Source organism: Vanacampus margaritifer, chromosome 13 (genome assembly GCF_051991255.1).
Source record: "Vanacampus margaritifer isolate UIUO_Vmar chromosome 13, RoL_Vmar_1.0, whole genome shotgun sequence".
NCBI lineage: Eukaryota > Metazoa > Chordata > Actinopteri > Syngnathiformes > Syngnathidae > Vanacampus > Vanacampus margaritifer.
Window position 1 is genome coordinate 17,142,754 of NC_135444.1, and position 26,257 is coordinate 17,169,010.

The 26,257-nt window shown below is 40.4% G+C and overlaps 4 protein-coding genes and 1 non-coding gene across 10 annotated transcripts in view; all 5 read left to right on the top strand.

Annotated features, from left to right (window-relative positions):
- ralgps2 (Ral GEF with PH domain and SH3 binding motif 2) overlaps positions 1-6,047 on the top strand; it is a 54,693-nt gene extending 48,646 nt beyond the window's left edge. For all 3 annotated transcript variants that reach the window (XM_077584720.1, XM_077584722.1, XM_077584721.1), the window contains 5 exons: positions 397-502; positions 937-1,029; positions 2,418-2,523; positions 2,643-2,734; positions 2,988-6,047. In XM_077584720.1, the coding sequence (XP_077440846.1) occupies positions 397-502; positions 937-1,029; positions 2,418-2,523; positions 2,643-2,734; positions 2,988-3,017 (427 nt within the window). In that variant the 3' untranslated portion in view covers positions 3,018-6,047. The remainder of the gene's footprint in view (positions 1-396; positions 503-936; positions 1,030-2,417; positions 2,524-2,642; positions 2,735-2,987) is intronic.
- Positions 6,048-6,964: 917 nt separating this feature from the next.
- Positions 6,965-12,046, top strand: fam20b (FAM20B glycosaminoglycan xylosylkinase). 4 transcript variants are annotated; one of them, XR_013296495.1, is made up of 9 exons: positions 6,965-7,209; positions 8,305-8,518; positions 8,593-8,840; positions 8,982-9,068; positions 9,132-9,413; positions 10,927-11,118; positions 11,203-11,262; positions 11,347-11,736; positions 11,938-12,046. XR_013296495.1 is itself a non-coding variant. In XM_077585059.1 (8 exons), the coding sequence occupies exons 2-8, from the start codon at positions 8,390-8,392 to the stop codon at positions 11,576-11,578; spliced, it is 1,230 nt and encodes a 409-aa protein (XP_077441185.1). In that variant the 5' UTR covers positions 6,965-7,209; positions 8,223-8,389; the 3' UTR covers positions 11,579-12,046. The 4 variants fall into 4 exon arrangements, 2 of the variants coding, with proteins under 2 accessions (XP_077441185.1, XP_077441184.1); XR_013296496.1 differs by having other exon boundaries at positions 11,944-12,046; XM_077585059.1 differs by having other exon boundaries at positions 8,223-8,518; positions 11,347-12,046.
- A 720-nt stretch (positions 12,047-12,766) lies between these two features.
- Positions 12,767-15,476, top strand: LOC144062879 (uncharacterized). The gene is made up of 3 exons (XM_077584662.1): positions 12,767-12,951; positions 14,073-14,118; positions 14,691-15,476. Exons 1-3 carry the CDS (start codon positions 12,784-12,786, stop codon positions 15,059-15,061), a joined length of 585 nt encoding a protein of 194 aa, XP_077440788.1. The 5' UTR covers positions 12,767-12,783; the 3' UTR covers positions 15,062-15,476.
- Positions 15,477-22,163: 6,687 nt separating this feature from the next.
- LOC144062880 (uncharacterized) lies at positions 22,164-24,819 on the top strand. Its single transcript, XM_077584663.1, has 3 exons — positions 22,164-22,482; positions 24,010-24,064; positions 24,148-24,819. The coding sequence occupies exons 1-3, from the start codon at positions 22,258-22,260 to the stop codon at positions 24,447-24,449; spliced, it is 582 nt and encodes a 193-aa protein (XP_077440789.1). The 5' UTR covers positions 22,164-22,257; the 3' UTR covers positions 24,450-24,819.
- Positions 24,820-25,504: 685 nt separating this feature from the next.
- Positions 25,505-25,576, top strand: trnae-uuc (transfer RNA glutamic acid (anticodon UUC)). The gene has a single exon. It is a non-coding gene; the product is annotated as a tRNA-Glu (tRNA).
- The last annotated feature ends 681 nt before the right edge of the window (positions 25,577-26,257 follow it).

Genomic DNA, 26,257 nt, shown 5'->3' on the forward strand with positions numbered 1-26,257 from the left:
CAACTCATCGACTTTATTCTCATCAGATTGGAGCAAGAGCCTTTTTACACAAATACATTTTATAACATCAATATAGAACCTGCAATGAAAAAAAGAGTAAGTATGGCGCTTTGCAACCTGAAGTTCGCTTGTACTTTAAGTACACTCTGATCATTTTTATTATTTTTTTTGAAAAGGTTTCCATCTCCAGTCACAATCTGCACATTACCTTGCAAACATCCTCTGCCGACAAAACCTCCAAGCGGAGTTTGAAGGTGGCTTTGCAGATTGCGTCTCCTCGCTACTTAGCTCATCTCCACTTGCAGCCGCCGCGCAACGCGGTCACGCTCGTGTTATTTCGCGCCAAGTTTTGTCATACGCGTCTGGAGTGACGCCTCCTTTTTTTATGTTTTGTAGCTCGGCGGAGTCCGAGGAGCTGGCGGTCCACCTGTATCCCGGAGCCGTGACGGTGCAGGGGGTGCTGAGGCGGAAAACCGTACTCAAGGAGGGCAAGAAACCAACGGTGCGAATTTCATGATCTTGACTTCCAGGTCATTGTTTTTCTTGTAGGACGTAAAACACTTTGAGATTATCATAACAAATCTGCCGCTCCCTGGGATGTTTACAATCTGGCTCCCGGTAGCGTGCTTGATTAATGAGGTGGAGCAACAAAGTCTCCATTGTTAATCCGGCCAACGCACATCAGAAATATTAATTAGCGTGACGTCTTTTTCTCCCTCGCATTCCTTGGTGTCCACTTGAAAAGTACACAAACATAAATGAGGGTCCACTGAAAGAGATGCGGCGTAATTAGAAGAAAAGGTCCTCAACTATTTCAAGTAGTATTTCTTTTTTTTTTTTTTTTTTTCTCTTTTTTTTTTAATCTCTTTGTATGGCAGATTTTCATCAAATGCAAATGGTGATAGAACCATCAACATAATTGCTTTGTGCCTGCAGGTGGCGTCCTGGACCAAATACTGGGTGGCTCTTTGCAGTACCCACCTTTACTACTATCCTGTCAAGTCCCTGAAGGCGACAGAGAGGAAACATGTAAGACACGCATGCACACACTTGAACAGCGTGTTCATGTCCGATGATGAGAGACTGCTGGTTTGCCGGCGCTTGTTTGCCGGCGCAGGTGATACCTATTAAATGTTTAACACGCAGCGCAAGAACGTCTACACGCACACAACACATCATCATCCATTTGCTGAGACATCTGATAGCCATTATTTACTCTCCTGGTACACAATGATGTCAAGGAGGAACATTCCTCTTGGTATGCGGCAGATGGGGGGGTTGTTTTGTTTTTAGACTGCCTGATTGCGGCGAAGACTGACACTTAAGGATGAGTACGCACATACTGATAATCGGGGCCCGATTTCTAGGGATAGCCGATAGGCGCTATTATTGGGCATTTTGACGAATAGCGTTATCGGTCTTTTTTCAAAATCTGACGGCCAAAAAAATTAAAGATAAAACCATTTTAATCTCAGGGAACTTATTTACATTTTCAGTTAACTTTATAAGAGATACTTCGGACCCTGTGAACCTTCTGAACCTTTTGTTTTTGTTTGACATTAAAGCAAAGAAACGTAAAAGTTTAAGATTTCCGGATCTTAGGAAAAAACAGAGCTATGGTATTTATTTCTTTAAGTGTCCAAGATGTACTGATAACCTTGGGAGCTCCCTGAAAAAAATGTTTTGTTTTAATTTATAATGAAGTATATTGTCTTAAGATTTTTTTTTTTAATCTGCATTTTGAAAAGTCTAAAAAAAATTGTTCAATAAGCATTAATGCTTTAAGGCATTACAACAAAGTCAAGATTGGCATTTGTATTTGACGCCAATATCCCACCCCCCCCCCCCCCTTTTAACAAAAAATTTATATCAGTTATCGGCCTCATTGACTACTAATAATCGGTATCGGCCCTGAAAAAAAAATAAATATCGGTCTATCTCTATTCTCTACCAATTTCATCAAATTGGTAATTTCAAATTGGCGAGATACGCCCATAGAATTCCCAGCCACTAAAACCGACTGGCTTATTTGACTGCAGTATCAACATTCCTCCAATAGAGGGTGCTAATAGACTGTGGAACGATCATGAGGAATTTGGTACATGAATTGTGCTGTACATGCAAATGAAGGAAGGGAAACTGCTCCAATTTGGTCCGATAGTGAAAATGCATGTAAGTGCGCTTTCAGACAAAAAGCCAAAGAACACGCAAAGAAGTCAAGTTGAACGGCGGTGTGAAGTGAAACTGTGCAGGAGCCGTGCTGTGTGTGCGTGTGCGGGCAGATGGTAGCACTCATTGACTAATGAGAACAATGACATCACTCCCATCCTGCGCGTCACTCACGGGCTAATGAGAACCACGTGGAGGACACACACATGAACATACGTGAACAATGTTTCCTGGTCTCGTCCTGCCAGTTCAAGTCAAAGTCCAGCAAAAGCGTGTGCGTGGTGGGTTTGATGGCCATGATGGCGGACGATCCCGAGCATCCGGATGTCTTCATGCTGACCGACTCGGAGCATGGTGACTCGCACATGCATTCACAACAAAGATTTTAATTCAAATCCTATTAGAATAATTAAGTGTCTTTTTCTTTTTTTTTCTTTTTTTTTAATGGGATGATTTGTGTCTGTGTTGGCCAGGTAACACCTACAAGTACCAAGCGGGCAACAGGATGAACGCCTTGTTGTGGTTCAAACATCTGAGTGCTGCGTGCCAGAGCAACAGGCAACAGGTCCCATTTACATGCTACGTTAAATTCACACTTCAGCTTAGTTCTGTGTTGACATTGAAAAGACAATTGGCAATATAAAAAAAAATATATATATATATATATATATATATATATATTTTTTTTTTTTAAATGTAATGCATAAATAAATAATAAATAAAATTAAAAATGCAGCATTTGATAATGCAGGAAATAACCCCCCATCTCCTAATATTTGACTATTCATCTGAGTTTACCTAAATTTCTACTCGTGCAGGTGCCGGCCAATCTGATGTCATTCGAGTGAGCGGCCCGATCGACGAGGAGGCGGTGGAGCTTTTTTGGCGCACCACTTGGAGCTTTCACTGCCCAATGAACTCATTGCTGCCCCCTGCTGGCCTCACCTGCCACCACTGCCTTAATAGAGAACCCTATTTGTGGGTGTTGCGTGTATATGGACTTAACGGTCTCCAACTACTGAACAAGGAAGCGCACCACTGCTCTCGTGTCTGATTGGCTGATTGGACTCGTGCTCACCAATCAGACGGAGCTCATCCTCTCCTTTTTTTAGTTTGATTTGTTTCCGTTTGTCGTATTGTTTTCTTTTGTTCTCTTTCTCGCCGTGTTGAGTGGACGAGGAGACTTTGAGAGGACTCATTTTGGGGCCATTCAAAACATTTCGGGGCCCTGGCTCACAGTTTGGGAGAAAGTCGGATCAAATATAAGGGCTCCACTAATTGGTCGCTTCCTGATTTTTTTTAATTATTATTATTACAAGCCCCCCCATCTTCCTATGTTTTTGTCAAGTGTTTTGTACATAAAATGTGTTTGCGGGGAGGCACATCTGTCATCCCACCCAGGTACGATATTCCCAGAATCTAAGCTACAACACTCCGCTTGGATGTTTCCTTCTTTTTAACAGTTTTGGGTTGGCAACAGAACAACTAGCAGACTGTGAAGTAGATCGTCTGTGATGTGGACTTTAAAGCTACATGGAGCTGTGCAGAATTTTTTTTTTTTTGCAAAGAAAAAAAAAAACGTATGTAGTGTTATGTTTATCCTTTTTTGGGAGAGTCGGTGCAGTTGACACAGTATTACCACGCAGTAGATTGATTGCACATTGTGTGTCTGTTACATTGAAACTGTTACATTTGTTGTTGTTCTTATGGAAGTAAATCTGTGCCATCTGAATTACAATTGAAATACCCGATTTAAAATATTTGACAAGGGCAAAAAAAAATTATATATTAAAAAGTTAAATCATTTAACATCTAAAAAAAAAAAAATACACTCGATGAACTAATTTAGATGTTTTTAGTGTAAAAAATATATCTACAATGATTTAAGAAATTCCATGAGGTTCTAACACTTAAAAAAAAAAAATACCATCAAAATATTTAAAAAAATGAAATATCTAAAAAAAAAAAATTACATCTGAAAAACTTTAACCGTCTCAAAAATTCAGTGTAAAAAAGAAATCTGTACTAAAAAAAAAAAAATTAAAAGATTGTAAAATGATTTTGTATATCTATATTGAATGTTTTCCAATGTTTAATTTTGGATTGATATCTATCTTGTAAATATAAATTCTGATTCAACGAGTAAAAATTCAACATGTAAAAAAAAAAAAAAAAAACTGAGGAAAGGACTTTTTTTTTATTAAAAAAAAATTTTGCACTGAATTCTCTGTGATGATTTTTTTTTTTTTTAAATCTCCAAAATGTCAAAAACTCAGTAAAAATATTCGCTGAATTTAGACAGTATTTTTTACACTGAATTTTTGGGGATTTTTTTTCTACATCAAAAAAAAAGAAAAAGGCGAATATTTTAATGGTTAAAAAAACAAAACAAAGTCAGAAACCTCTAAATTCAATTGCAACTCTGACGGCACCGATCTAATTCCGCATGTTCTTTTCCTCTGTGTTTTAGGCGCCTTTTAAGGTCGTGCCCCCCCACCTCATCACAATTTTAGCATTTTGCATCCGCCACCATTGCCAATGTTGAGCGCCAAGGAAGGGCGCGTTCGGGTGTCGAGTGCTCTCGAAGACGGCTGTTTACATGCGCGCGTTTACATCATCTATCTACACACGGTGAGCTCCCACGAATGCACTTCACAGAGCCCAACAAGCGAACCCAACAAACCCGCCGGCTGAATTGATCAGACCCAAACAAAATCAGCAGACGCGCTCGCACGAGTCAGACCGTCGGACCATCCTGTGGAGGAATGAATGAGGAAACCAAAGCCAGGCTCTGCAGTTTCCTGCACGCCTGTACGTACATGTATACATATATATATAGATATATATCTAAATATATATTTTTAAAGGTCCTAACTTGAGCCACTATAGCAGCTGTAAAACAATCATCTGCGTTGTGACTTGAAGGCCGAGCGCAAAAAAATGGCCTCTGATTATTTGGGACAACAAAAGAAAAAGGCTGTGAATGGAATTGAGGGACATTAGGACACCACTTCAATCATAGACGCAGGGATCCTTTTGTTTTGTTTTTTTTTTGCCTTTGCGACATCACAATGCATTTGAAATTACAAAGTGGTTAATAGATGCGCCTCATTCAAAAGGTTTGGGGTTCCAATCACTGCTTGTGAAGGTTTGGAAACTGTAAAATGTCCATAGATTGGATAAATAGACATGAAAAAAAAAAAACGTTTCAAATGCATTGAAGTGGTGCTTTGGGACTGACTAATGTTGAAGGTTCAGAAAGGATGCAGAAGTTGTTTTATTTGTATACATGGAGGGCAGGGGGATTTTTTGTTGTTTTTTTTTTAACCATAGGACTTTTCAAATTCCAAAAAGCGGTTATTGTGAGTTTTGTTTACCATTTATGCACAGTGTATGGTCACACGTCTTTCATTTAGTCCACTTGCCAATCATAAGTAACAAATGACTGTTCACGTGGGTGGGGGGCACTTAAATGTTAAATCCCCCTAGCCGCTCCCGTCACTTTTGAGTCATTAAGTTTGCTTGAAAATTCCCTTCACGCTCTTTTCGTTTCAAGTGGACCCCCTGCCCCCTTTCCGCCTCCACACACTCGCACGCCATGGATTGATGTTTCAATCCATGATGTGGTCAATGTGTTTCCATGCTGTGAATGAATCCTGCCTTCTGAGCGAGAGTTTGCCGTCCACAACTTGACAAAAAAAAAAGGTGGCAACGCTGATGTGTACATGCTCCCATCTGTGTTTGTTTGTGTTTTGTGTGCATGTGCGAGTGCGTGAGCGGGTGCGTGAGCGGAGCGCTGTGACCTCACTGTTGAGTGATGCGCTCGCCGGTGTGAACATTGAGAACCAATAAACACTCTGCCCTATTTTTACTCCACACATCCACCTGCAACTCTTTGTCTCAATGTTATACTGTTCATGTTTTGCCTAGTGGCATATTTTTCAGAATAAAACATTTAACTTTTTTTTTTTTCCTGAATACGTTAGACTGTTTTGACGAGTGCAAGATACAATCACAATAATCCAGATTGTGAGTTTTGTACTTTATGCTTTGGCTATTGAAGGTGAAATATTTTATAATTCTATATTTAAAAATAATAACCACCTCGTGATATGATGCAGCAGATTTACACCACTGAAAACTACGACTTAAATAATGCTTATAGTTATTTATATTTTAGACTTTTTTTTATTAAATAAGTATTTTCTAAACCTTTAAAAAAATGGAAAGCAATTAATTTTGTAGGTTTTTTAACGTTAGAATAGAATGTCAGTATGATGCAGTCCACCACTGCAAACTACAATAACAAAAATATTAGATTGATACGCTTTAAAATATATATTTTAGAACAAAAAGTACACTTAAAAGATAGATTCTTGGATTACAAATTGTAAGTATACTGCATTGCAGATTTGACACAGCTGCAATCTACAAGAACTAATTAATCCCTATATTTTTTTGTTTATTTAGTTTTGGAAAAAAATATCTTAGTATATTTCAAAAATAATTTTTTTTAAAATGCTGTCTGAAATGGCAGTTTTATACCACTGGAAACTACAAACACACACAAAAAAAAATTATTATTACTATTAATGTTCAAGTATTTTTTTAAATACTGTACTTGTCAAGTCAGTATGCTGCAGAACAGGATTACATCACTACAAACCACAATTAGCATTGGTAAACACTTTTACATGTGTTTTTAATATTTACAAAATATATGTACAGCACTAGATTAACTAAAAAATCCGATACTTTTAAACGCACCGTGTGGAATTCCCAATACTCTTGTCAGACAGCTCCCCCTGGAGGCAGTAAGGTGAGCAACAACAGCAGCAGCAGCAAATGTTTCACAAGTGGACTGCACCGAGCGTCGCCGAACGGACTGGAGCTGAAGAAGCAAACCGGAACCACCGAAAAGGGCTACCGCGAGGGATTGACTGACCGAGACATCATCTCCGGGAAGGAGAATATCTCAATTCGCCTCTTTAATTGTTCATTTCGCCCTCCTTAAAAAGGTGGACCGCGTATGGCCGCGAGGTGAGAACACGAACGAAGACGTTAGCTCGCTAACTAGCTTAGCTTTAGCTTCCACGGCCAGGTGCATCCATACATAATAACACAGATTGGTTTAAACGGCATAGTAGGCTACGAACGGGACAGCTGCTAAACATACAGGCAACTATTTAGCACTTGGCTATGAAAAGTATGAGCCCATTCACATGCATAGAAACAGCATTGGAGTAATCAAAGAACGATTGTGTGTCGTATGTGAGCTTTTGCATGCGTGGCTTCATCACTCACTCACCTTAATACGTTCAAATGTATGGAAAGCCGTCTGAGCGTTCATTACTACACAGTAGTAGTACAGTAATCTTTTGTCCGTACTCTCACTAGTATGTTTTTCACTACTGTATGATATTTATGTACACTAGTAGGACAACTTTGGCTTACTAAAATGTTACTACTAGTACGACTTGGGAAGTACAAGATTTAAACTAGTACAACTTTTTGCCAAGTAGATTTTCCGCTACTGTGCAGCATTTTTGCACTTTAGTAGGATAACTAATAAGACACCAATATGGTACTAGTGAGACAAAACAGTTCACTAGACGTCATCTTACTAGTGAGGACAAACAGTGTACAAGTGCAAGGATAACTGCTTTATAGAACGACTGTCATGCTTGTGGCAATATTTTATTGCCCACTAGTACTGTATGAGAATTAGACATACTAGTAGTGCATGTGCACTAGTTGATGTATGGTACTATTACTACTAGGGAATCACCAGATGTTAACTAGTAAAATGTCGTAATGCCACTAGTTAAAGCCGTTTGAGAATGTGTTTGATATCCTTTATACCGAGCTTGAGGTCCATGTTCATTCAATTCAGTGTTTTAGGAAAACGATTGAATTTATAATTTTTGGGATCATCGTTAGACCTTACGCTCATTAAAACTTTTTTTTTTCAAACCTTCATTCCTTTCCTTGATCACTATTCAAACGGTACAGCCGACGTGCTCAGCTGTCAGTGGTGTGCTTGTTTTAATTAGGGCATGGCGTCTGTTCGAGCGGATGTCCCGGGGCGGCGAGGAAAATCGATGGCGTCCTGAATTTTCCCCTCTGTCCCCGTAGGCGGCGGCCATTTTGCCGGCGGCGGGGGGGCGGGGCGGCAAGGGTGAGGCTGTGAACGAGGCGAGGCGAGGCGGCGGGTGCGGTGATGAAGCTGAAGCAGCGCGTGGTTGTGCTGTGCGCCGTGCTCCTCCTCCTGGGCCTGGCCAAGATCTTCCTGCTGGATGGCGGCGAGGGATCGGCGGCCAGCAGGCGGGACCTCAAGGCCTTCCGAAAGGTCGGTCACTCACCCGCTCGCTCGGTCAACCCGTCATCTTGCAGCCCGTTCACGATGTGGCGTTTGTTTATTAGATGGAGGCCGGCCTGTCGTTGGCGCGGGGCGCCCGCCTGGCCCACACCCTGCAGTCCCCGTGGGAGATCGCCAGCCAGTGGGTGGGCCCCCGAGAGGTGTACCCCGAGGAGGCGCCCGAGCTGGCCGCCGTACTCGGCGCACTCAGCCAAGGCCGCATCGAGCGCGCCGACGTGGGCTACAAGGGCACCCAGCTCAAGGCCCTGCTGGTACTGGACGGGGGGCAGAAGGTGGTCTTCAAACCTAAGAGGTCAGCGCCAACACCCGAGCAGTTTTTTCTTGGCTTTTTATAACCAGCGGTTTATGTTTTTGAGCGCAGGTGCACCTCATGTAGGGCATCGTGTGTGTGTACGCTAGTTGCTCACACAGCTGTGACGTTGTCGTCTGGCAGGTACAGTCGCGACCACGTGGTCGAAGGGGAGCCGTACGCCGGTTACGACCGACACAACGCCGAGGTGGCCGCTTTTCACCTGGACAGGTGCGTCACGCCAACTCATTGTCGCGGCAACTAGCGTGGTCACGTCACGTCGCTCCGCTGCAGGATCCTGGGCTTTCGGAGAGCGCCCCTAGTGGTGGGAAGGCACGTGAACCTGCGCACGGAGATCAAGCCGGTGGCCAGCGAGCAGCTGCTCAGCACCTTCCTGACGCAGGGGAACAACACGTGCTTCTACGGCAAGTGCTACTACTGCCGGGAGAGCGAGCCGGCGTGCGGCCAGGGTGACGTCATGGAGGGATCCGTGACGCTGTGGCTGCCCGACGTGTGGCCGCTGCAGAAGCACCGGCATCCCTGGGGACGGACGTACCGGGAGGGCAAGCTCGCCAGGTGGGGCTTCGGCGCGAGGGAGAACAAAATCAAACAAAAAGGACAATTTGTGGGAAGGCGATTTCTAGAATCCTGCCATCTCACTCTTGGCCAATTGAGGAAGAAAGACAAAGTAAATTGCAAATTAACATCAATAGAATACTGTCAACAATCATTGTGCCTTTTACATGTAATAATTCAATTGGGGGGGGGGGGGGTCAATACAAATGAAATAAATTATACTTTGTAATATTAAATAAAAATCTATATTAAAAACTACACAGTAAATTCTGTACAGTAAATTTTACTCTTAACAGAGTCTATTTGGTCCCACTCTAAAAAGAGTCAAATTTACATTTGGAAGAGAGTTAAAGAAAAAAAGAAGAAGAGTCACTCAGGGGTCTGAGTTGAGTAAAAATTACACTTGGAAGAGAGTTAAAGAAAAAAAAAGTCATTCAAGGGTTGAGGAACGAACTCAAGACCTTCAGCTTGGGAGACTGCCACTTGATCTTATGCCACGCCTACTGTTTGCTTATATCCAAGAGGAGAGCAAAAAAAAAATTTTGCGAAGATACCAGCTGATGCGAGCGATATACTAACACACAGCAGGAGCTGCGTGGCTCAGGGAGTAGATTGGCAGTCACCCAACCTGAAGTGGGTTTGTTCCTCAACCCTTGAGTGACTTTTTTTTTACTCTCTTCCAAGTTTAAATTTTACTTTATTTAGAGTGGGACCAAATAGACTCAGTTTGTATATATATATATATAATGTTTTATTATATGAAAAATAATAAAGTACATCAATACTGTAGTGCATTGTTAAGAAAACCAAACTTTTATAATATTAAAATTAGGAAGTGATTATATTAAATATACTAAATATAAGCTGTCTTCTGAGATTTAAAAATATACATATAATAATATATTTGTAATATTAAAATTGAAATGTAACAAAAAAAAATGTTATTACTATTACATTTAAAAAAAAAACATCCAAATAAAATGTTTGGTCTTTTTCTTTTCTTTAAATCAACCAAATTTTAATAAGAATAAAACATAATTACAATGAAATTAAATTTAAAAAAAATTATACTAATAAAAAATAAAATACAAATATAGTTACTGTAAATACACATTTTTTGCAAGAAAAATATAAAGAAACTGCCAAAGTATTTTCACATTATGAAATATCTACAGTGTTCCCTCACATTCCTTGTTTTTTTTGTTTTTTTTTACAGTTATGTACCTATTTAATAAAAATGTATGAAGGTTTGAACATTGTTTAAACAAGAGAGAAATGTGAGAAAATGTAAATGCCTCAATGAGAAAAGTGTATAAACTGTGGTGAGGGGTTTTAAACATTTAGAATAAATGTAAAACATAAAGCTAACTACTTCGCAGATTTCATTTATTGCGGGTATTTTTACCCCAGCGGAATACGAGGGAACAATGAAAAGGGGATGAAAGTTAAAAAAAAAAATTTAAACACTGTTCCATTGTCCTAAAAACTGTCACGTATTTGTTGCTGTCCTAAGGTGGGAGTACGATGAGAGCTACTGCTCGGCGGTGAAGAAGATGGCGCCGTACGACGCGGGCCCGCGCCTGCTGGACGTCATCGACACGGCCGTCTTCGATTATCTGATCGGGAACGCCGACCGCCATCACTACGAGAGTTTCCAGGACGACGGCGGCGCCAGCATGCTCATACTGCTGGACAACGCCAAGAGGTTCCGTTCTGTGGGAAGCGTCGCCGTTAGCTCCGGATGATTAGCACGAGACTCATAACCCCTCCCTCAACTGTATCGTTTCAGCTTTGGGAACGCCGCCCTGGACGAGCGCAGCATCCTGGCGCCGCTCTACCAGTGCTGCATGTGAGTGCGCACCTTTCACGTTTTTTTCATATTTGTCGAGCAAAAGCAAAAAGAAAAAAAGTCTACCTCCACGTCTTTGTTCAGGATCCGCGTGTCCACCTGGAACCGGCTCAACCTGCTCCGGGGCGGCGCCCTGAGCGCGGCCATGCGGCAGGCGCTGGCGTTCGACCCCATCCGACCCGTCCTGGCCGAACCGCACCTGGCCGCCCTGGACCGACGCCTGGCCGGCGTGACGGCCACCGTCAAGCAGTGCATCGACGCCCACGGCCCCGACAACACCCTGGTGGAGGACCGCATGAACCTGCCGCACCCGTGATTTAAAAAAAAAAAAAAAAAAGAAGAAGAAGAAGAAGAAGATAAGCAGACTTTTTGCAGGGATTTTTTCCTCCCCGTGGACATAATGGACTTCTTAAGGAGAAGGTTCGAGGATGGCGGAAGCGCGCCAACCAGCCGCCATCTTGATTGCTGTCAGGGGTAATAAAAAAAAAAAAGCCAAATGTAAATACTGTATTTAAATGAAGTACCATAGACACACTTCATGTGTTAATTATAATAATATTGCATAATTGTGTGTGTGTGTGTGTGTGTGTGTGTGTGTGTGTGTGTGTGTGTGTGTGTGTGTGTGTGTGTGTGTGTGTGTGTGTGTGTGTGTGTGTGAATGCGTTTGTGTGAGAGTGAAAGGAAAGTCGCCATACTGTGCCGTTCAGCTACTGACATGCAGACTTGAACAGGGGAGGAAGGGGAGGAGCTTCATCTTCAATATTAAACAAAAACCTTCATTTCACTTGGTGTCTTTACTTTTTTGTTTCTTTATTATTATTATGTTTACTTATTCCTGTGCTTTCATAACAACAAAATACAATAATAGACTTCCAAGTAGATTTTTGAAGGTTTTTTGTTTTTTTGTACCTGATCACTTTTCCAAAATACCAACAAACATGAATTCAAGCATAATTATTCATGGAAAAACACATTGCCTCAAATAATGGCGTCCACTCTAGTGTTCATTTTATCCGCCATTTTAAAATGTAGTCTCAGTTTTAGTCTAGTTTCAATCACACTTTTTCATAGTCGACCTCATCCCGTTTTTATTTAGTCTATTTTTAGTTGACTATAAATCTAGCATTTTAGTCGTGTTGTTTTTTTAAAAACCAGCGCTGTTCATATAGAACACTCGTTTGTACTCCAAAATCCATTTTCATAGAATGCACTTTCATATTTATAAGTGTATACACTGCGCTATATGTATAGTATATGTGTGTGTTTTGTTATTTTTATTTTCCCATCAATTTTATGAATTGTGAAATTACTGTAATCAATGACTAAAATATGTAGCCATATTTCCACTAAACATTTTTCTTCCACTTTTATGTTAACAAGAGTATTAAAATAAAAGGGCCAATCTGCTCTCTGTGGAAGTGGAGGAGGGATCCTACACACACACACACACACACCACATATATTTCCTGTCATCCCCTACTGGCGGCCATAAAAGCCACCTCAACTCATTTCTAAACTCGGATGCAGACGAGGAAGTGGAGAAGGATGCGCGCTGAACGAGGGTCTCCCGACAAGCAGGTGGGGGCGCGCGGCAAGCAGCTGACGAAAGTGCTGTTAGCGGCGCAAAGCGTTCTCGTGGCCGCCTGCCTGGCACTCACACTCTACGCTTACTGGGACCTGCGGCAACTGGTGAGTCACACAAACCATCACTTCAGAAATGTATTATTTTATTATAAGTGCAAATGTAAGCAGAAGTGGGCGTCAACCAAAAAAGGTGATTTCGCCGGTACTGTAAACAAATGTAGACGGAAATGTACTGACTTATCAAGTGGCTATAAAATGTCCAAACAACTTGTTCAAATGTGTTAGAAAATGTTATGTTGGTACCTTTTTTTTTTTTTTAAAGGGAGGTGGGTGTGATTGGGGGTCTGGATTTACAGCCAAATTATCACCAGAGATTTTCACTGTATTTGGCAGCCATCAGCAGTACAGTAGAAGTCAGAATGCACAACTGACCTGGATGACTCAAAATGTGTGGGGGCGTGTCCCGCCATCTCTTTGGTTTTGAATCAGCTCACTAGGACCTTCGGACATTTTTTTTTTTTTTTGTTTTGGTGGTGGCGTGACCTTTCGAATGACAAACACACGCAGATGTTTCCACAAAAGCGCTTTTTTTCATTGAACATGTGGGCGGGACGGTGATGGCCACGGGTGCAATGGAACATACATATGGGTCGTGTTCGTATTATTAGATTTTTATTTAAATGCTGCCTTGGTTTTACATTAGTAATTATCTCCCGTACAGCCAAAATTAAAACTTTTTTGTTTTGTTTTGTTTTTTAAGTGACTGACAGAGCAAATCGTGGTGGAACACTGAAATACACTTAGCGGTAAAGACATCTTCGTAAAAAAAAAAATAATAATAATAATAATAATTTTAAGAATGTAAAATGGCTGCAACAACAATGAGGCTCCCAACAGTGGTAAAGACAGCTTGAATGAAAAGGAAAATTTTCAAACTTTGCATCTTCAGAAATTATGCTGCAAATCATTTAACTTCATTTGAGACACATTACAATGAAGACATTTTGTTTAAAAAAAAAAAGTTTTGTCTTAGGAGCAACGAATGAACTTGAATGAGAACAAATGCCAGTAATTCAAATGTTCATCAGTGAAATGAATTGAAAATGGAAATTCAGTTGGGTATGTCTTTATTTGACCGTTATTTGACCGGGTTGTATGAACCCGACTAAACTCTATTACGTTACGTCCCAAAATAAAACTTCCTTCCTTTTTTTTTCTCTCCGCAGGCCGCCTCACGAGATGACGTGCACATCCAGTTTGACGTGATCTCAGGTGAGTCACCAGATGCTATTTGTCACTACGTTTAGGATTGTAGAGCTATATTGGACTATCATTTACAATTTGCTATCATTTTTCACCTATTGGAAGTCATTTAACCCCTGGGCGTTATTTTATTTCGAAATGGCTTGGTCAGAACCAACAAAAAGCCAAAAAATGGTCAAATAACGCCCAGGGGTTAAAAAGAGACAAATTACATTTACAGTACTAGCAATGTTGGTATTGTTCTTAATAAGTGTATTCAAATAAAAAAAATTAAAAAAAATTAGCGTCTGTCCTAATAAAAGTGACTCAACTTCTTCTTCTCTTCTGCTTTTCTCTTCTCAACTTCTGTCACTATAACCCCCCCCACACACACACACACACACACACACACACGCACACAAAAAACGCTACACATAACTGACCTATTCTAAAATGCATTGACGCTAATTACCAACCCCATATTTCACAATAACCTGGAAAGTACCACACAAAAATTACTACTTTCCTTTTTTTCATGTTGTCCCCAAAATGTCACTTCTAATTGTTACTTAGTTGAGGCTCTCACTGTGACACTGTGGCAGACATTTCAGGTAACGCCACGCTACGCTTCGACCACGTCCGCAGCAGCCACCTGATGCACCTGGCGGACGAACGGCACAGCAAAATCGCGGTGCGCTGCACCGGGCCCTACGTCCTCTACGCCGACGTGTGCTACCGAAGCCTGGAGAAGAACGCCGCCGGCACGTTGAGGTTGCATGCGGCGGGCAGGCGGGCCCCACTGTGGGCCTCCCGCCTGGCGGGCCGGCGCGATGCCTGCGAGGCGCTCCACGCCGTCGCCTACCTGCGGACCGGAGAGAAGGCTGAGCTGAATCTGCGCGTCACGGGACGCTTTAAGATCAAAAATGTGACGGTGGGCCTCAGCTACCTGCTGGGGGGACGCTGCGAGTTCTGAAGACTATGGACAAACCAATAGACTTTTGCTCCTCCCTATTTCCTCAAATAGTGGCCGGCTACTAAAAATCATCCACTAAAAATAAATGCCTCCCTCAAATAAACGAGCGGGAACCCTGTTGCTAACCAAAACAGCAGCGAGTCTTGTAATGTAACGGAGGAAAAAAAAATATTGTCACCGTACTTAAGTAGAATTTTTTGCATACTTTGAGTCGTTATTTATTTCTGGCAGCTTTCTCTTTTACTCCACTACATTTCCTAAATAAAATGTACAGTGGATATAGAAAGTCTACACACCCCTGTTCACCTTTTGTGATATTAATAAAAACAAGATGAATCATTTAAAAACTTTTAATGTGTCCTATAACCTGTATAACTTAATTGTTAAAAATAATAATAATAATCTTTTAGACAGAAAATGTAAAAATACTCAACTGAAATGTGGTTGCACAAGTGTGCACACCCTCAAATAACTAGGATGTGATCATTTAAACATCTTGTGTTTAGTTCCCCTTTAAGAAGCATGTTTTGTGTGTGTGTGTGTGTGTGCGTGTGTGTGTGTGTGTGTGTGTGTGTGTGTGTGTGTGTGTGTGTGTGTGTAGGGGGGGGGGGGGTGTAGGTTGTGCTGACCTTTGGCCACTGTGCCACCTAAGTATAACATAGATTTAAAACATTTTGTCAAAATTAATCAACATAAATGTAAGGTTTTTAAAAAAACTTTACTCAAGTAATATTCTACAATGACAGCTTTTCTAAAACTAAGCATATACAGTATGTTATTCAAAACACATCCACCACGAACAATCTCTGCTGCTTTATCTCAAACATCAAGTCAGTCTTTAAGAGCACAACAGAAACCCACCACCAAAACAACAGCCAATGGAATCCAGAGCTTTTTAAACATACCAACTTGCACAAGCGAGCTGTGGAAATTTACCAAACGAAAACACATTTGCAACAAGGAACTTGCCTCAAACATGACCAGGCAGGTCTCATCCATGAACCCCCGGGGTAAAAGAAAGCCAGCACGGCCAACAAACACTTGGAGGAGGTCAGTCAAGGCAAAGCTCGAGGAAGCGGGAACATCTGTGTTAGCAGCTAGTCAGTTAGCATATCGATCTTTTCTTGTCTGTTCATGATCTATTCATCTCTGCGCTCTATTTCAGCTTGCCATTCTATGGTATGGATAACATTCATCTACCTGTGTTAGCCGTTTAGCTAATATGCATACGATCTATGCTCATTTATCGCTATGTGTTAGCATAACACGCCAAAGAAAGCACGCTAATTAGCGTTTCTATCTTTGTCGTCTAGTGACGTAGCACGTACAGTATTGCATAATTGTCTCGCTTCCGAGACTCACGCTCTGGTTTCATTTCCTGCTGAAGTTATACATTAAACATTATACTAGATTAGAAGCAATAGTGAAAGTGCTCATGGTTGTGTCACCCACACTAACGTCACACTCGCTTGCACCTGACACGATTACCATCTTGACTGTCTGTAGATGTGAACAGGCTTGCACAAAAACTGTTTTAGCTTCCCAAGCGCTGACCTGCACTGCAATGGCATTTTCATTAACACAATCTCTCCAGGAAGTCTTAAGAAAATAAAATGCTCTAGCCTTTCTGCTAGCCACACAATGACAATAATATGTTAATTATTAGCTTGTCTGCGTCTTAGCAGGTTTGGATGGAAAATATTTAGCTGTCAAAGCGCAGACCTGCACTGCAGCGGCATTTTCATTAACACAATCTCTCCAGGAAGTCTTAAGAAAATAAAATGCTTTAGCCTTTCTGCTAGCCACACGATGACAATAATATGTTAATTATTAGCTTGTCTGCGTCTTAACAGGTTTGGATGGAAAATACTTTAGCTGCCAAAGCGCAGGCCTGCACTGACATGTAGCGGCTTTTTCCTACGCTCAAACCTAAGGACAATGTCTTGTGAAAATGGCATCTTAGCTGTTGAGCTAGCTTATACTATAACATGACCATATTGTATCAGATGCTTAGTTTGTATGTTTCTCAACAGGTTTGGACCACGGAGCGTATTTTTTTAGCTGCCCAAGCTCAGTTTTTCTAGTTGGTCCATGCCTAACATCTCCGCGATTTAACCTTTGCGCTACCTAATATCATAACAATGTCAAATGATTAGTTTGTCCTGATGGCTTTTTCCTCGGCTCATGTAACATGATTACAGTATTTATATCGCAATTACTTTGTCTCTTGCTAAACGGGTTTAAGATGATGAGCGCAAACCAAATCTCAAACCAAATCTCTCCACAAGGTCTAGTGAAAATAAAACATTATACACTTTGCGCTAACTTGTATCAATTGTTGAATTTGTTTATCAAATTATTAGCTTGTATATCTCCAAATTTGGATGAAAAATACTTTTGAGTGCTGCCTGCACTGTAATGTCTGTAATGTCTCCCTTGGCCCATTTCCATTCCTGTCTTTCAATGATTTAGCCTTTGTGCTACCTAAAAACATGATTACAGTAATGCATAATTGTTAGCTTGTATGTTTTTAGCCAGGTTTGCACAAAAAAATGTATTTGGCCTGGATGCCAAACCACTTAGCCTTTGAGCTAACTCAAAACATGAAGTTGTTTCTGAACAAACTACTTTATCTGGCCAAGCAAATTCCTGCTCTATGATGGCTTTTCACACGGCCCATTCTTGACCTCTCCACAAATATACACATACTGTATACACTACATAGTACATACATACCTGTACTGGTAATAAACAAACAGTAGAGATATTTTTCTGTAAACTTTTGATACTGTTCTGACCTTAGCGGGGATGTTATTACATGTTTGTCACTGTTACCAATCATTTTGGGCACCAGGCCAATAATAACACACGGCCTGCTTTTCGATGGGAATCTGAGATGGGAATCTGTGTGGTGCCACAGCCTACACATTAGCTGCAAAAATTCCACTGCAACTCCTCCTGTCCAAGTATCGGTATACAGGAAATCCTTTTTGAAATGCAGGTCGAAACGATTGGACGAACCGCACCACGCACCGAAGGGAAAGAATAGTTTCAAATGCGACGATACCGCAACTCGCAAAGGACAACAAAAAGGCCTAGCTTTTACGAGTAAATGAGATAAGCAGGTTCTTCAGGAAACATTATTATATCAAAACAATTTCTCTAGTGTTAGTTTGCACTACAATGATGCGGGAACAATAAGCAGATAGACAGACAGATAGCGAGATGACAATATTTAGTATAATTACTTAATTATATAATTAATAAGTCTTGAATCTTTAGTGAGCAAGTCTCAAAAAATAGCAAAGGCCCTGTTCACACGGAAGCAAAAAAATCCCCCACACACAAAATTGTGTCAAGACATGCGTGTGTCCAAAAGAAGACACAGAGGACGTTTAACGGCTGTAATGTATAGGCCAAGTCTGGAGTGGCGCTGTAGCGTAGCCACAGGGAGTTAATGGAAAGCGTAGAAGAAGAATCAGTGAAAAAGAAGACCAACCACTGATTTGAATATATTACTGGTTAGCTGATAGGCCACGAAGTTTTGAAGCCGCGATGCCGCCATATTGCTCCTCCCAAGAAACGTTTCTCGGCATACGTTTCCATATATTTTCAGTATCGAAATTGGAGAACATTTGAGACAGTGATTAGTAGAAACAGCATGATTTATGATGTTTTAAATTTGTTAAACATAAACAAGAGAAATTTGAACATGTTACAACTTTCCTTAAATACATGTATAAATTATATGTTTAATAATGTTTACAGGAGGAAACCTGTATTTTTATTTATTTATTAAGAATTATACCTGTAATTCAACAAAAGATACCAAATCTAATATTGGGGTCTAAGGAACTGAGTGATACAAGAAAAAGGGGGTGTTGAAAGCAGCACAAATCTTTAAAAAAAAAAATTTTTTTACGTGTGAAAAAATAGTGACTACCCCCGCCCCTAGTGTAAACAAGGCTAAAATAGCTAACTAGTGAACCTAGCGTAAACAGGGCTAAAATAGCTAACTAGCGAACCTAGCTTAAACAAGGCTAAAATAGCTAACTAGTGAACCTAGCGTAAACAAGGCTAAAATTGTGTTAGAAGACTTATCTTTGTCTTCCGCGTGTTCGTTGTTGTTCGGGTAGAGAGATTGTTGATTTTTTGAATACAGACTGGAGATCGGTGAACAGGTCCTTCGAAGGATTTATTTTTACAGAATATTCTGGACACAAGCAAGTTTACAGACAAATGGCTGCAGTCCTCTCGCAAGTGTGTTATTTCAGCGGACTCACAGCATTCTTATACTATCTTGAAACCTTGAACCCCCCTCCCCTAGTGTAAACAAGGCTAAAATAGCTAACTAGTGAACCTAGCGTAAACAAGGCTAAAATAGCTAACTAGTGAACCTAGCGTAAACAAGGCTAAAATAGCTAACTAGTGAACTTAGCAGACAAACAAATCAATAGATAGACAGCTGAATAGACAGAAACTAGTTAGCTGGCTTGGCTAAATTATATAAGCTACAAGTGTGAACAGATACGTAGACAAAGATAAATAGATGGATAGATAGACACATCCTATCAGTATGTGCAAACTTGTCATCCGTTTTCCAGTTGGTCCTGCAGATCTGTTTACATTATCTTTGAAAGAACTATGACCGAGTTTATGATGTTTTTTTTTTAAGTAGATTGTATGGGAAAAAACGGGAGAGTAATGTGCAACTCCACCACAAACACACGCCCACATTTACGTCATAAAATAATTAAGTGCCGACAAGGCCAGCTCAAAGGTTGCCACATAGCTAGCATGCTAAGTGTTTCTTTTTATTCAAAAACACGCTCAGTTGATACATGTGGGTCTCAAACTTTATTTACAAAAGTACTTCACATACAATAAAATGCAATCAAAAGCACTTAACGTTGTTAAAATGAATCCCCTCCAGCCCCTCATCCACACATGCAAAGCTTAATTTGTCATTTACGCAATCGACTGAATCATTTTTGGAGGTGCCCATGCGAAGAAAAAAAATGTCACGTTCGCCGTCAACTGCCTCAATCTAGTCTAGTCGTGCATGCTGCAGATTGCAACAACTATCACTGCAATGTGACTTTTTCTCTACACTGTTTAACCTTAGAGAAGATCTTCCAAGTTGACAGACAGTAGCCGGGTGCATTGCTGTTATCAACGCACATTGAAGAGCTGACAACGGAGTGCCCGACTGCAAAAAGTGAGGAAAATCCATGACGCGTCTTCTTGACCGTGTCTTGAAAGGAAGTTTAGTAGCTGTGGCCGGTGATGCAATGTCTGGAATAAGCGTAAAGTGTGCGTGGGCGGGACAAGTCATAAAAAAAAAGAGGGACATGAAAGCTTGAGCCGGTAAGAAGTTTCCCCTGAGAACGCGCAGCGATATCGTCTTCAGCAAACACGTTTTACTGAAACGCAGATCTGGGAGGGAAAGTTTGCCGAGAACGTGATGTGCGCTTGTTTTTGTTTCAGTCAAGCTGCGTTTGAGTGATACTGCAGGAACGTCTCGTGGTGCTTTATGAAAGGGTGTCAATTAGTTATTATATTTGTTACGCAACGTCATTCTGTACTAATTGGTAGTATCCATGTTTAGGCTGCAGCAAGAAAACTCAACTTCCTATTCATAAATATGAATAATAATGATGACATTTTCAAAATCCAGACTGGGAGCTTTGAATTATCTATTTATCTATATATATATATATATATATATTTTTTTTTTAAATATACGATCCGGACCGAAGAAGATGGCGAGCGTCGTCATAGCCTCTTCAAAATACATATAAGCATTAAGCAATGTGAGTAGAGGAAAATGAGGAATGGTGTGACACAGGGCTCAGTACTCAGCACCAGTGATTCACATCCGCCACCTGTCAGCTGCAAACCAGTCAAACAGGTATGACGATGTCGCTATTCAATAAAGTCCATCATCTTGGGAAGAGAAGCAACTCACAGAGGGCAGCGTGAGAAGTTGATTCTAATTTCACCAAAAATGTTTGTTTCTGGGGGTTCTCCCGTAAGTCGCATCTTCAAGAAGTAAAATGCATGCTCTTGGGTTAAGGTCCGGTGATTGAAAAAGCTGCACTTTTCCCCCCTGAAGTCCTTTTTGTGTTGCCAGTGTGTTTTGTGTTTTCGTGTTGCAAGATGAAGCGTTTCCTAATTAGTTTGGATGCATTGTTCTGTAAATTGCCAGGCAAAGAAGAATTCATTCTGCTGCTACTACCATCAAGAACTGAGAGAGGCTGCAGTAAAGGCTTGGAAAAACATTTCAAATAAAGAATACAACAATTTGGTGAAGTCAAGTTAGGGTTATGCCGCCAGATATTAAAAAGTTCCATCCATCCATTTTCCTCACAAGGGTCGCAGGGGTGCTGGAGCCTATCCCAGCTGGCTACGGGTTGCCAGTCAATTGCAGGGGACACAGAGACAAACAATCATACTCACAATCACACCATTAGACAATTTGGAGTGTCCAATCAACCTGCCATGCATGTTTTTGGAACGTGGGAGGAAACGGGAGTACCCGGTGAAAACCCACGCAAGCACGGGGAGAGCATGCAAACTCCACCCAGGAAAGCCGAAGCCCGGACTCGATCTCACGTCCTCTGCACTGGGAGGCGGACGTGCTAACCAGTCAACCACTGTGCTGCCCATTATTAAAAAGTTATTGTGGCTGGCTTCAAATAAAAGGTGCTCGGTCCTGAGTTGTTTGATGTAAATAAGAAGAAACAACTGGAACTTTTTGTCTCATATTCAAACCACCCAAAAACAAAGGAATTGGCCTTGCTGTTCCAATTACACTGTGTACTCTACACCCTATTTATGTAAAAAGCAATTGTCACTGACAGGTGAATGAATGCAGGTCATTTCCCAGGTATGTTGTATGATGAAAAAGGCAGGTGCAAAAAGGCAGAGGCTGGATAATTGGATAAATGAAAGCAGTTTGAAACGAGCTTTGCATCATCAAACCACAAATTAAGTCATGAAAGCCTCGTAGCCAATGCATGTGCTGGTGCGAGAATATTTTTATGGTGCACTTTGGCGTGGGTGGACAGGTTTCCCTCTTACTTTTTATTGCCCAACAGTAGCGAGTTTCTCAGACTGGAGAAGCATGGGGTGTACCGTGTTGTTATTTTGGTGTGGGCGACCGTCTGACTGGCTGTCACACCCTTTATAAGCGCATGCGACCTGCACGAGTGTCAACACAAGTGCAAATGGAGAAGCAACAGGTGGAAGAACAGCAGCCCATGAACGAGCCCAAACTGGGCGAGGCGGCCGGCGGCCATCCCGGCGCGTTTAAGCTGCGGGCGCGCATCAGACGCGCGGCTGCCCTGATTGGAGCGCTGCTGCTCGGGGCTGTAGTAACGGCCGCCGTGCTTCTGTTGAGCTTCAACGTGCGCAACCAGGTGAGTGCACTGACGCACTAATGTTGTGACCAGTTACTGTATATTGGCAAACTAGCCTATGGATGGATGGATGGAAAGGTAGGTTGGTAAGAGTATGTAGGTAAAAGAGTTAGGTGAGTAGGTTGTAAGGAAGGTTGACTAGTTAAGAATACGTTTAAAAAATAGGTAGGTAAGGTAGCAGGTAACGTAATGTAGGTAGTATGGAACGGTGTTCCAATCAGGGTTTCATGCTGTAATTCCGATCATCTATGAATGAGATTAACCGAAACCAATTCAGATTTTTTTTTTTTTTAAATAAAATAAAATCATATGGATTAGATGCATGTTTTTCAATTTAAGATCTGGTCAAAAGTGGTTATTTCCATAATCAATTAATCCCTCAATTATTATTTTTTTTAGATTCACTGATTAATAATATTAAAGAAAAAAAACATTATATTATATAACAGGAAAGGTCATGTTTGATGATTAAACTGGGAAAGTAAAAACAAAAAACACACACACAGTAAATGTGGCATATGGCCAGCAGATGGCGGTATTGTTGGTCATCTTTGGTTAACGTGTATGTTTCATTGGGAAAATTATATATCCATAAGTGTACAATTTTAAAATTGAAACCTTTATTCAAATTGTTTTTGATTCAAAAGCAAAATTACTTTAATTCTCTTAAATTTGTAACAAATAAGAAATGTAATTTGATAATTACGATCCATGCAGAATTATTTAGAAAAAAATACATCTTGGAGATACTTAAAAAAGTATTTTTTTTAATTTGATTTGTCTAAATTGGATTGACTGATTTTTATATTCTTTTTCTTCTTCAAGCAGTTTATTGTTGATCAAAGTGTTTGTCACGTTAAATCCAATACAATAAGTGTCGGAAAAGAGAGAAAAGATGGATATTTATTTAAATTTAGAAGCAGAAGTGAATACGTAATATACTTAATTGGACACACACACACACGCACGCACGCACACATTAAATACTACTACAGTCCTACTGCTGCTAGCTAAACAGTGTGCAAATAGTGTAAAGTTTGTCAAACTTAAAATTGTTACAGTTCTGATTATTTGTTAATTCATTACTTTACCATCAAAAGCACATTTCCATTGGTTGTTATTTTAAAGAAGAAAATGGCTGTTCCAGTGGGTAAATGTGTCACTAAAGCAAAAATTATTAGCATAAAAGTCAGTGTTGGGCATATTTTATTTTGTTTACAAAAAAAAGCTTGTTTTCTGTGTTTTTGCCGATTTTGTTGAAACCAACCCATGTTCATTACAAAAAAAAAAAGATGAATAATTAATTTGTTAGTTTCTGTGTATGTCATTATGTCTCTCTCTCTCGTCCTCCCTCCTACGATTGGCATTAAAAGAGTTTAGATATGCCAGCACACATCACTCACACGTCAAACTGTCATTGTGCTGACTAATTATTGAGAAAGTTCACAAGGGAGCTATTATGACAATTATCATCTAGTTAATAGGAAGAACATTAAATAGCATTATCTTGCCAATGTCTGTCTGCAGGATGCCGAAGCTGAAATCAGCAGAGTCAAAGTAAACGTAACACGTTCGATTCAAAGTAAGCCTTCTGCTTCCATTTTGAGCATTCCGCAGAGTGGCGAGCGCTGACACGCCATTTTTTTTAAAAAAAAATCTCCCTAGAGAGTGATGGACAAGGAAGACATCATATATTCACCGTGGACAGAGCGGCCACTTACTTGATCTACGGCTGGCTGGCGTTCTCACCGGACAGCGCCAGCAGGCGTGGGCACGCGAAGGAGGATGAAGCGGAGGTGGTGGTCCTCAAGCAGACGTTAAACCGGAGCGAGATGGACATTCAAACCAAACCCAGAGCGTCTGAAGTCTTTTTTTTCGAGAAGATGAAGATGGTGGACCACAGCATGGTGAGCGTCCACTTCAGCGGCCAGCACGTTGACAGCTGCTTCCATATCTATGAAATTTGACAGAAAATTAAAAATCGATTAGTCCTTTTTAATTCTTTCTTTTTTTTAACACTGACAACTTTCTCAAGTGGTTTCACTTTTATTTTTCACGTTGCCAGCAACTCATTTCCTCCTACTGTACTGCTTGTCAATGTTCAACAAAAAGCTCTTTTAATCTATTTTTGGTCCGAACAATGATAATTTGTTTGATAAGTTTTTACTTCACTAGACACTTCTCATAGGAAACCATGGAATCATCATTGACATTTACAGTATTAGTACAGCCTATAATAAATCTACTCCATACAATTCAAAACTGTAAATGTATGTAATGTAATGCATTTATGTTGAAAAAAATTAATAAATAAATGGCACTTTTCACAAGTGATAACGTGTGGCTAGTGTTGACATGTTCCCAGTAAAAGTACAAATACTAGTGTAATACTGTGTATTGCGTGTGCAATAACGTAAAATGACAATTAATTGACATTAGCGTCCATTTTGACATCACCCAAGGGATTATAGTCTAGTAGTAACTAATTGAGCCCTACAGATTCGTGTTACCCCCCACCACCACCACCTTACTTATTTTTTAAAATTTTAATTCCTTTATCATTCTAGCATGTTTGCGACCCACAAAGTGCTGAGATGACGAATGACGAGCTCCAACTCACCGTTTGTTGACAAACGAAGAATAACCTGATGTAAAGGCAGCTAACAAGTGGCTTAGTACGGTCGCCATTTTTAATGTGTTGAAGTCCACTTTTAAACTCCTGTTTTCTACACCGTTTGTCGTCATGTGAGCTGGTAAAATATAACAATAATAAATTTGCCGTAGACAGTGGCAGATATTATACTCGGACATAATTACTTTACATGCGTCTAGCATGACTGGCCCGCGGAGTTTGAACCCCTCGCTAGACTCGTGAATATTAATTAAGTGTGGTGACGTGTACGTTGCGGTACCCCATTGGCGCCCTCTATTGGACAAGCGGGTTTTTGTAACGTATCAAAAACGTGACTATATTTATTAATTATATCTTTGGTAAATGTTGCAAAAGGTGTAGCATTGCCAGTCCCATATGGTCTAGCGGTTAGGATTCCTGGTTTTCACCCAGGCGGCCCGGGTTCGACTCCCGGTATGGGAAGCCGTTTTGGAACAGGAAAGTGAACTGATCTGTCGCTAATCTGTTTTCTCAATACAGCTACGTAATCAATTCAACAGCACAAGGCTGAGTGGTTGACAGAAACACGTGTGGTCATTATGGATATGTTGACCACTTTTAATGTATAAAGCACATAAAATATTTTTAAAGTGAAGGAAGAAATTCAAATAAAACTCCATCTATTGGGTTTGTCATTGTTTTTCCATTCATCAATTTTCTGAACTGCTCATCCTCAATAGGGTCCCGAGCTTGAAAAAAGAAAAGAAAGAAATTAAATTAAAATATATATTTTTTCAAACAATATAATTAATCTGAATAATCTTTTCTTTTACAAAATTAAAAAAAGGAACATGTGTGACAAAAACGCTTTTTACAAGATCTCAAATACAAACTGTGAAAACAATATAAATTGTGTGAGGGGGTGCGGGGGTTAAAATGCTATTTGTTTGCAAAATGCGAAAAAGTAAAAATGTAAATCCAATTTAAAAAACAAAAGGGAAAATGGATACAATTTTATAAAATGTGAAACGTTTTTGCAGTTCTAAAGACACGCCACGAGGTGGCGGTATTGCTCTGAAAACTACTTCCTGTACATTACAATCACGTCTGAGTAGAAGTTTCACTTTTGTTATTACACTGCTTCATTTATCTTCGCATTTGTGT